Genomic DNA, 10,945 nt, shown 5'->3' on the forward strand with positions numbered 1-10,945 from the left:
AGCTCACCTCAGAGACCAGGACAGAGACGTTACAGCCACCAACGCCGTCGTCCAATCTAACTTCCACCTTCTGTTTTGGAAACACAGACCCCGAGGTGTGACTTACGCTACGCCCTGCAGTGTGTGGTGGGTCTGAGCCCATTGGATGCTCCTTCCGCCTCGCACCTCGTCCCCCTGTAATTTCTTTCCACCCAGTCTGCTTTTGTTTTTTCTTAAAATGTGGTAATTCTGTACCGTAACTTGTCTCGGCATAATTTCCTTTATTTTTCGTCTCTTTGGGACTTGTAAAGGGCTTCTACGAGCCTGTAGGCTTCTGTGATGGGTTGCTTCAAAAGTGACAGCTTTCTGCAAAGTTGCTATTCTTCCTCACCCCAGTGCTTACGTCTTCCTGGGTGGAGAGCACATGTGGGATAGAAAAGTTACTTAGAGTCTGTTGTTGACCGCAGACCGCGTACCGGGCTTTACCTGAAGGCTAGTGCTTTTCAGGTACAAAATCAGACGGGAAAGGGGATTGGATGAAGGTGTATTAAACTCTTAATACATCTGTGGGAGCATTAGAAATCACATGTATCATTCGGTAACAGGCTGAATGATTCAGTAAAAAGAGATACCCGTTATCATTAGAAACACCTAACAGGGCCCCTCATATACATCAATTGCTGCTCTTTTTTTTTTTTAATGTTTTATTTATTTCTGAGAGAGAGAGATGGACAGACAGACAGCATGAGCAGGGGAGGGTCGGAGAGAGAGGGAGACACAGAATCCGAAACAGGCTCCAGGCTCTGAGCTGGCTGTCAGCACAGAGCCCGACGTGGGGCTCGAACCCACGAACCGTGAGATCATGACCTGAGCCGAAGTCGGACGTTTAACCAACTGAGCCCCCCAGGTGCCCTGATTGCTGCTCATTTTTAGATTGGCGTGCTTTACGCATGCTTAAACCAGAGCACTTCCAAAAAGTGTCAGTGCAGTGGCTGAATATACACTAATTCGATTTATGTGTTTCCTAGCATGTTTCACCTTCTCTCTTCACGGAACCCAACGAAATATCACAGTATTTACCGATAAAGGAGGCAGTTTGCGAGAAGCTGCTGTTTCCAGAGAGGATTGACCCTAAGCCTGCAGACTCACAAGAAGGCACCCCTGTGGAATAGAGGGTGCCATGGCGTCTGCTCACCATGGGATCTGACTGGAGACCCTAGCTGTTTGGAGGGGGTATTTTTATTATGAGAATTAATTGCCTTGTCTATGTGCAGATTTTCTGTAGCCTTAAAGGAGAAACAAAAATAAATAAAGGATTGTTGCAGGCAGGTTCCACTCCACTGCTGTTCGTATTGTCTATCCTCAGAGTAGTAGTCCAGATTTAGATTTCCCGGAGCCAAATTCGGATTTCTGATTGTTACAAGGTGGGACTGCACTAGTAGCAGCGTGTGTCTGTCCCGTGAGCAGTGAGCACAATCTGCGTCCGTCGTGACCCTGTCTTCTCCCGGGAGGAAGTGAGTGGGAAGCACGGAACCGCGGCCCCTTGTGACTTTCACAGGATTCCTGACCGGGCGCGTTGATGTACTAGCTCTTTTCTTTGGGCTCTTTGACGTTTATTCGTACTTCTGGAGAGCCGTGAATTGCCGTTTAGGAAGTTGATGTCATACTTTAATGATTTTTACCCACAAATTTAAAAAAATATATCTCCCCTCTAAATTTAAATTGGCTTTTGGAGTCCTAGAGAAGATTTCAGACACAGAACTGAGTCGCCGAGGGTTTTGGCGAACCGAGGGTATTCCGGCCGTGGAAACACCTGAGGTGGCTTGCCCCCTCCAGGCAGGCTGCCAGAACTGTCCTTCCTCCATCCTTAGGTGCTTTTTCTTATGTGTGGTTCTACTTGTACTGACGTTTTTTACTTCATTTTCCATGCAACCTTGGAATGAAAAAATCCATAGAATATTGAATTTGTATTACTGTCGAGCTAACTTGTTAGCTAAATGTTGTCACGAGTGATTTCGGCATTTGTTTGCCTTCTGCATCACCTGCAAGGCATAGGAAATCAGGATTTTGTTGGCTTTAAGAAAATACATCGCATATTCACTGTATATTAAATATACCTGTATTTAATGTTTTCTCTTAGGACAGAAAAGTGTATATATTGTACTCAGCTTTCTGTTGTATTTTATTTGCCATGCAGATTTGAACAGAATAAATCTCTTTATTCATACGAGATGTAAGAAATGAAAACTCAATATTCAGTAGTTGAAGTTTTGGGGCAACGTCCTTATATATACATGCTAACCTTGAATCAGACGTCTTAGACTCTGTCAGGGTTAGATCACTTATTTTGAGGCCCCATTGTTAAAAATTGTGAGGAATTGAAAGAATTGGCCTTTGTGGGGTTTTTTGTTTTGTTTTGTTTTGTATTATAGAAGGTGGGAAGCTGATGGGATGAGGGCACTTCTGGAAGCTCCTTTAGTTCCTTCCTGTGGACAATACGCAGAAAACCTGTATTTGCCCGTTGCTAAATAAGACATATACCATTTTATATTTATTTGTTCCAAGTGTTTTTTGTAAGAAAAGAATAAACAGTAAGGAATTCCTGATGTGTTTTGCTATTTCGTTTGTTTCAGTTGTTCCCAAAGCTTCATTAAAGAGTGGTTTGGTGTCCTTTTCTCGTTTGTGCTTTGCTTTGAACCTGGTCAGCATTACAGCCAGATTCTCCGCGCAGATTATAAATGAAAACCTAGCGGATGGTTCAGAATACAGTCCCCCAGTTTAGCTTTGGGGCTCTAGTTCTTCCTCTTCCTCTGCCCTCCCCTGGCCCCCAGTCCTTCTGTGGACGTTTCAGTCAGCCAGCGCTTGCCGAATGGTGAGCCAATGGCTTCGAAAATAGAAATATCTGTCATGAGTATCATTCTGTTCAGCTTTAAGCACTGTGTGCCCACTGAGGCACTAGGTACGAAGGATTACAGTAATGAAGAGGCAGAGTATACGTCTTCACAGACTTCAAGGGGGGGCGACAAAATAGAAATAATTACATATTTACAAAGTTTAATAAGCACAACAATGGAAATAATACTGATTTCAGAACATAACAAAATCCCCTTTAGCTGAGGTAGTCCTGCTTCTGAACAGGCTATAGAAAGTCTTGAGACTCTGACTTCCCAAGGAGAACATTCTGGATCACCTGCAAAATTCCATCTTTTCTTGAGCATGTCAGAGAGCCGGAGTTGGGAGACAGCAAACAACTGCGGGCAGTGACCAGCGCTCTAACGGGAGATGGGGCGTACAAACACATTTCCTTCTAGAAAGAGCGCCAAAGAAAGAAGCGGCCACTATATGAGCAGCTAAAGATAATCGAGAGTGTTAAGTTCGTAAAGGAGTCAAAGAATTTGGAATAGCTGTGAGTTTCAAATAAGGGGACTTCCCCGCACACAGGATCTTTCCCAGTGGCCTATACCAAGTGCTCACGAGAAACACCCGGGCAGGCAGGAGACCAGAAAGCGCCCCCCTCCCCCCCGTCGCTGGTTCAAGCATGCAGGAGGTCACTGGCTACTGCTGAGGGATAGGGAGGTGTGGAACCCTGTCCCCTTCCCCAGATGCTTTTCCAGAAGATGCAAAAGCTTTAGGCTGCTCAGGGAGGCTTCAGCAAATCCTATCACCCCTAGGGCTCGGGCAAAAATCCATTATTTCCAGGGGAGGAAAAAAGACAAAACCCATTTGTCTGCGGGAGTAGGAAATGTTCTGCCTTTGGACACAGACAAAGAACCATCACTGCTGGAGAAAGAGTACAGGCAAATCTCCTCCAAGGTCAGAGCAGGGACAGAAAATCCTGGCCCAGGATCCTACGTGGGAAACAAGAAGATGTGTTACCGTGTTAGGTGGGCATGGAATTCTCACAACGGTGTGCAATGCACTGTCTTCAAAGGTTTATAGAACATTCACTGAGGTAGAGAATATTCTGGGCCGTAAAAAACTTCAACAAATAACAAACTAGTCAAAACCAGTAACAGGTATCTGGGAAATCTCAAGTAACTTAGGAAAAGAGAAATTAAGGAAGTCCTGAGGAAATGACAAATACCACATTTATAGAACGAAAGACTCAAGATGGCAATCTCCCGGGATTGATCGACAGTCAGTGTAATCCCATGAAAACTAGCAGGCGGGGATTCGTGGGTGGCTCAGCCGATTAGGCATCCAACTCTTGCTTCTTGGTTTCAGCTCAGGTCAAGATCTCATGGGTTGTGAGCTGGAGCCCCGTGTCAGGCTCTGTACCGACACCCCGCCTTAGGCTCTGTGCTGACAGATTTCTCTCTTGAGATTTTTCTCTTCCTTTCTCTCTGCCCCTCCCCCGCTTGCTCATGCACTCTCCCTCTCTCAATGTCGCTCTCTCACAAACTGAATAAATTTCTTTTATTTATAAGACGATTCTAAAACATATGTGGAAATCCAAAGAATCTAGACAGCTGAGAAAATTTTGTAAAAGAACAAAGTTAGAGGATTCAAATTATGTGATTTCAATATTTAGTCTGGAGCTACAGGAATCAAGAGTATGTATGAACTGTGTTAGGATCGACACACAGATCACTGGAACAGAATAGTGACTTCAACTGACCTACACTGGGGCGCCTGGCTGGCTCAGGCCAAAGAACATGCCATCTTTGATTTCAGGATTGTGACCCCGAGCCCCATGTTGGACATAGGGATTACCACAAATAAATAATCTTTAAAAATTGACCTACACATGTACATTTAATTGATTTTGAACAAAGACATGAAGGTAATTCAGTGGAGCAAGGACATTCTCTGCCACAAATAGTCCTGGAACAATTAGACAATTAGACATCCCCGTGCAATAAATGCAAATCTTGAACCTTACCTCACACCATGCACAAAAACTACCCCAAAATGAATCGGAGACCTCAGTGTAAAACCTAAAATTATAAAGGTTGTGGAAGTAAACCAGAAAATCTTAGGGACTTGGGGCAGCCAAAGATTTCTCCAATAAAACACAAAAAGCACAAAATATAAGAAAAAATTGATAAAAATGGCCTTCATTAAAAAACAAACAAAAAAATGCTTCTGGGACGCCTGGGTGGCTCAGTCGGTTAAACGTCCAACTTTGGCTCAGGTCATATATGGTTCCTGGATTAGAGTCCTACATCAGCCCCTGTGCTCAGAGCCTGCTTTGGATTCTTCTCTCTCTCTGCCCCTCCCCAGCTCAAGCTCTGTCTGTCTCTCAAAAATGAATAAAGGTTAAAAAAATTAAAATAAAAAACGTCTACTTTTTGAAAGACACTCAAAGAATATCAACAGATAAGCACAGGCTGGGAGAAAATATTTCCAAGCCACACACATGACATAGGACTTATACCTAGAATACATAAAGAACTCCTGAAACACAATAATGAAACAACCCAATTTAAAATGGGTAGAAGCTGTGGATGGTAAATAAGCATATGAAAAGATGCTCAAAATCATCAACTATTGGGCAAATACAATTAAAAGTTCAATGAGATACCACTGATGAGGGAGCATAAGGCAAGCTGACACCCCCCAAAGACTTCCCCCCCACCCCCACCCCCACCCCACCCTGTGGGATACGTGTGACATTCCCCAAGAGCTTCTGGCTGCCCAAGAACAAAAGAAAGAGCAGAAAACAAATGGCTACACTGATAGAGTGGCCATCAGCTTAAAAATATCTTATCAATAGCCTAGTCTCCAGGAACTTCCTTAACAACAGGCTTTGCTAGAGGGCAAAACAACCTTAGCTTGACAATAGCTAGGTCTCAGTCATTTGTGAGTCTTCTTTCACTATGGAAATCCCTTTTTAAAACTTCCTCTTGACTTTACCTCTCCCAACTCCACAGTATGAAACCAGCCACTCTTCACACCCCCAGTGCAGCTCTCTCTGCTCATGGGTCCTGTCCCGGTGCTTTAATAGAATCACCTTTTTGCACCAAAGACGTCCTCAAGAATTCTTCCCTGGCCGTCAGCTCCGAACCCCACCATCACCCCAAAACCTCATCGCCTCTACACCTGGTACAAGAGCTGCCATTTAAAAACTGACAAGACCAATGTCAGTGAGGGTGTGAAACAGCTAGAATCTCACGCATTGTTGCTGAGCGTGTGAAATCGGTCAACCTCTTTGGCAAACAGTTTGGCGATTTTTTATGAATGGAAACTCTCATTTACCTTTCCACTCAGCAACCCCACTCCTGGATAAAACACATGCACACAAAGCCCTCTATACTAGTGTTTATAACTTTATTCTTCATTACTGAAGACCGGAAACAATGCGAATGTCTAGGTAAACTGCGGTACATTCCATAAAACGGAACGAACTACTAATCCGTGGATGAATCGCAAAATCATTATGCTAAGTGGAAGCAGGAAGCATGCATGCCGTATGATTTCATCTATGCAGCTGTGCTGAGGTTCTGCAGGGAAACAGATGTGCGTGTGTGTTTCCATACATTCCCAGAAGTCCCAGCATCTGTAGTCGGCAAACTGGAGACCAAGAGAGCCGATGGTGTGGCCTCCGGTCGGAGAGCCCGCAGGCTTGACAAAGCCTTGAGACCGGGAGGAGCCGATGTTTCAGTTCAAGTACAAAAGTAGGAGACCTTTGTTCCAGCTCCACAGGCAGGAGGTCACCACCCCGGCGTTTCAGTCCCTTCCGGTCTTCAGATGGTTGGGTGAGGCGTCCGGGCCACCGGCTATACCGGGTATGCCAAGTCCCACGTTCATCTCTTTCTCGGCGCCTGGGCGCTCAGTCCCTTAAGTGTCTGACTCTTGGTTTTGGCTCAGGTCACGATCTCACAGTTTGTGAGTTCAAGCCCCGCATCGGGCTCTGTGCTGATGGTGCAGGGCCTGCGTGGATTCTCTCTCCTCTTCTCGCTCTGCCCCTCCCCCCACTCGTTCTGTCTCTCTCTCTCAAAAAAAAAAAATTTAAACTTTAGAAAAATGTTGATCTCTTTTGGAAACATCCCCATAGACACACCCAGGATAATGTCTGACCCACTGACCCAACGCCTGGGGACCGTGTGTCAGGTTGACATGCAATTAACCATCACAGTAGCATTCTGGGAAAGGCAACACTGTTGGGCAGAAGTCAGATCAGTGGGTGCAAGGGCGAGAGCGAGGCGTGCGGGGGGTCACTGAGCACAAAGGGCTAGGAAGGAAATTGGGGAAGGTGATGGAATATGCTAGATTTTTATGCGGTGGTGGTTACACAGCCATGTATGTTTGTCAGAACGCATTGAGTTTCCTTGTTTGTTATTACACCTCAAACAAACATTAATTTAAAAACAGAGTTTGAGGAACCATTTAAATAAGAAAAAGAGGCAGTCTAGGAACTATTCTGAGTACATGTCATTGAACTTGCACCCTGGTGCTCACGTCGGCAGCACATCTACTAGAATTGGAACGATCCCCAGGTTAGCATGGTCCCTCCGCAAGGATGACACGCAAATTCCTGAAGCAGTCCATATTTTTGTTTGCACGTATAGGAGGATTAGGAGGAACTTAACGGAGGACCGTGGGGGAGGGGAAGGGGTAAAATAGTTGGGGAGAGGGAGGGAGGCAAACCATGAGAGACTCTTGAAGGCTGAGAACAAACTGAGGGCTGATGGGGGAGGGGGAGGGGGGAGATGGGCATGGGGGAGGGCACTTGTGGGGATGAGCACTGGGTGTTATATGGAAACCAACTTGACAATAAACTATGAAAGAAAAATAAATAAATAAATAAAAACATGAAAAAAAAAAAGAACTTGCAGCCTGAAGGATGGAAGTAACCTGACTTTGCGATTTGTTCAGCGGGGAAGGGTTTCCTCACCGGGGAAGGGTTTCCTCACCGGGGGAGCAGTATAAGAGTCCTCAGGGCACAAAAGGTCGGAGCGCAGGGTGAGACCGAAGGGGCCGGCCGAGGCCAGCAGGGACCCACTAAGGGGTTTCCAGTCCTACTTTAAGGAAGACAGAGTTTGATGCAATGGGAAACAAGGAGAAGTTAAGCGTGGGGGCAAATGATTTGACTTGCGTTTTAAATTCACTGTAGCTGTTGGGGCACCCGGGTGGCTCATTCGGCTGGGCTCCGGACTTTGGCTCACGGTTCATGAGTTAGAGCTCCTCTGCTGACAGCACGGGGCCTTCTTCCAGGACTGTCTGTCTCCCTCGCTTTCTGCCCCCGTCCGGCTCGCACTCTCGCTCTCTCAAGAATAAATAAATAAACATTTAAAACAAAAAATAAATTCACTTCAAAATCCAAAGCAGGCTCCAGGCTCTGAGCTGTCAGCACAGAGCCCGACGCAGGGCTCGAACTCATGAACCGTGAGATCATGACCTGAGCCGAAGTCGGCTGCTTAACTGACTGAGAGCCCCAGGCGCCCCATGATGGTGCCTTTTGAACCAGGGTGTGGCAATGCCTACGAAAAAAATGAGACTCAGAATGTATTTTGAAAAACAGTTTTAATGTTTATTTATTTTTGAGAGAGACACAGAACACAAGCAGGGGAAGGGCAGAGAGAGGGAGACAGAGCATTGGAAGCAGGCTCCAGGCTCCGAGCTGTCAGCACAGAGCCTGACATGAGACTCAAACCCACCAACCATGAGATCATGACCTGAGCCAAAGTCAGATGTTTAACCAACTGAGCCACCCCAGCTTCCCGACTCAGAATCTATTTTGAAGGCTGCCTTTGTTGGACTTCCTGATGAATTCAGCACAAGGGCTTAAGGAAATGGAGGAATGAAGGAGGACGGAGAGGGGTTTGCCTCCCCCAGCAGGGAGGTGTTGGTGTGCGATGGGGACAGACAGGGAGAAGGGTTGGGAATAAACATTCTGTGTGAGCACGTTAGACGCCCAAGGGCATGTCTGATGTGCGGTTAGTGGGTGACGAGTGTGCAGGTCCAGAGGCATCTAAGATAAAGGAGTTTGGCATTATTGCCGACACGGGTCGCGTTTAAAGTCACACAGTGAATGGGAGACCCGGGGAGGGTTTGTAAGGACACAAAACGGGCCTTGGAATGAGCCCTGAACGGAGGGAAAGACTTTCCGGTCGGTGTGTAGAAACCAGGAGTGTCGTGTCATGGAAGCCAAGGGAGGCACAGTGGTTTAGAAAAGGCGTGGTTGGGGCGCCCGGGGGCTCAGTCCATTCAGCGTCCGCCTCCTGGTTTCAGCTCGGGTCACCATCTCACAGTTTGTGTGTTCAAGCCCCACTTGGGGCTCTGCGCTGACAGTGCGGAGCCTGCTTGGGATTGATTCTCTCTCTCCTCTCTCCACCCCTGCCCTGCTTGCGATTTCTCTCTCGCGCTCTCAAAATAGATAAATAAATTTAAAAAATAAAATAAAAAGGAGTTGTCACCTGTGTTGAATGCTTTAAGGTAAGATGACAGTGCCCATCGGCAGCATGGAGGCACCGGTAGCAACAGCAGAGGCCAGACTGCGGGGAAAACCAGAGATGGAGGCAGGTATTTCAACAAAGCCGCTCTCACAGAAAGGGGCTGGTGGCTGGGAGGCATCGTGGGACAGGCTCGCCTGTGGGAACAGGCCAGGCAGCAGGCAGATGGCTGAAGAGAGGGGACCAGCCGTGGCGCAAACAGGGTTACCGAAAGATGAATTAAAGCCATGTGTTTTGGGATTGTCGGCCATCAATCACAGTAACTTTGTCAAGAAGTATCACTAAGTCTATCAAAACAAGGGTCCAGAAACCAGAAGGAACATTTTCTTACATGCTTAACTGTCTGGCTTCCCGCAGGGATTCATCGAATACCAGATTCTTGCCCCAGTCTTTCCCACGGGTGCACACTCAGCCATCACCGGGATGTGACACTCACGTAATGTGGGGCGTGTTCCCAGTTTATGGCTTTACTGGGTTGCGTTATACCACAGTGACGGGCAGTGCTTGTGGAAAATCTGCCTGTACTGGTGTCGTCTGCAGTAAACACCCGTGGGTGTGTGGGTTGTTTTCCTATTTACGATGGATTTAGGGCGCTGGCAGAGGAAATACCAGGTGGATTGGAAGGCTGGGCCAGTGTGACAGCGACGGGCCTCAGCATACGGGTGTGAGACCTGAATCTGTCAGAGACGGAAATGAAAGCCCAATGCAGCGAGGACCACCCTGTCTCCGTTTAGACGCCCTCTGAAACAGAGCTTGTCCAGAGAAATAACCAGGAGCCAGGTAGTTTGGGAGTCACATAATCTCACAAGGAACATGTCAGAAAGCGGGGAAAGAGAGATAACGCAGAAAAGGCGAAGAGGTGGGGTACCAAATGCGGGGGTCCCTCTGTGATCACCTGGGCTTAATAACGCTGGAGGCTTCTGGGGCGCCTGGGTGGCTCAGTCGGTTGAGCGTCCGACTTTGTCTCAGGTCATGATCTCCTGGTTCATGGGCTCAAGCCCTGAGCGCAGCTCTGTGCTGACAGATCGGAGCCTGGAGCCTGTTTTGGATTCTGTGTCTCCCTCTCTCTCTGTCTCCCCAAAATAAAGAAACATTAAAGAATTTTTTTAATAAAATAAAAAAGATTAAAAAACATATTGCTGGAGACTTCTGACATACCACGTGGACTGTAACTCAGATTCACCTGGTAGAGGACTGGAAACGACCATCCCAACTTTGGGGTGGTAGCTTCCTCATGACCACCCCGCTCAGCACGCACACACACACACACACACACACACACACACACACAGGGAGGTTTTCGAGGATGTCTAAATGCAGGTGCAGGTGGATTCAGGTGGGTAATGGAATATGACACAGCCCATGGTACTACCTCCAAATTGATGTATTGCAAGTTATCTCCCTGCAGTGATGGCCAGAAGCGTCTTGTTCCTTTTATCCCCAATTCTGTGCACTCCTGGACACGAATGGTTTCTGTGGTTTCTGTCCACATAACTCTTCCTTTATCAGGAAGCTGGATTGTTAACTGATGAAGGATTTACGGGGTGGGGAGAATGCCTGAAGACTGGTAA

General features: G+C 46.9%; 1 protein-coding gene and 1 non-coding gene across 2 annotated transcripts in view; both read left to right on the forward strand.

Annotated features, from left to right (window-relative positions):
• The window catches only part of TIPRL (TOR signaling pathway regulator), a 34,093-nt gene extending 31,508 nt beyond the window's left edge, over positions 1-2,585 (forward strand). The window contains exon 7 of the mRNA XM_039241890.1: positions 1,008-2,585. Within this exon, the coding sequence (XP_039097821.1) occupies positions 1,008-1,151 (144 nt within the window). The 3' untranslated portion in view covers positions 1,152-2,585. The remainder of the gene's footprint in view (positions 1-1,007) is intronic.
• A 4,787-nt stretch (positions 2,586-7,372) lies between these two features.
• LOC120238263 lies at positions 7,373-7,476 on the forward strand. Its single transcript, XR_005530169.1, has one exon. It is a non-coding gene; the product is annotated as a U6 spliceosomal RNA (small nuclear RNA).
• Positions 7,477-10,945: the final 3,469 nt, after the last annotated feature.

This window comes from Hyaena hyaena, unplaced genomic scaffold, assembly GCF_003009895.1.
Source record: "Hyaena hyaena isolate Hyena2069 unplaced genomic scaffold, ASM300989v1 scaffold_201, whole genome shotgun sequence".
In the NCBI taxonomy this organism is placed as follows: Eukaryota; Metazoa; Chordata; class Mammalia; order Carnivora; family Hyaenidae; genus Hyaena; species Hyaena hyaena.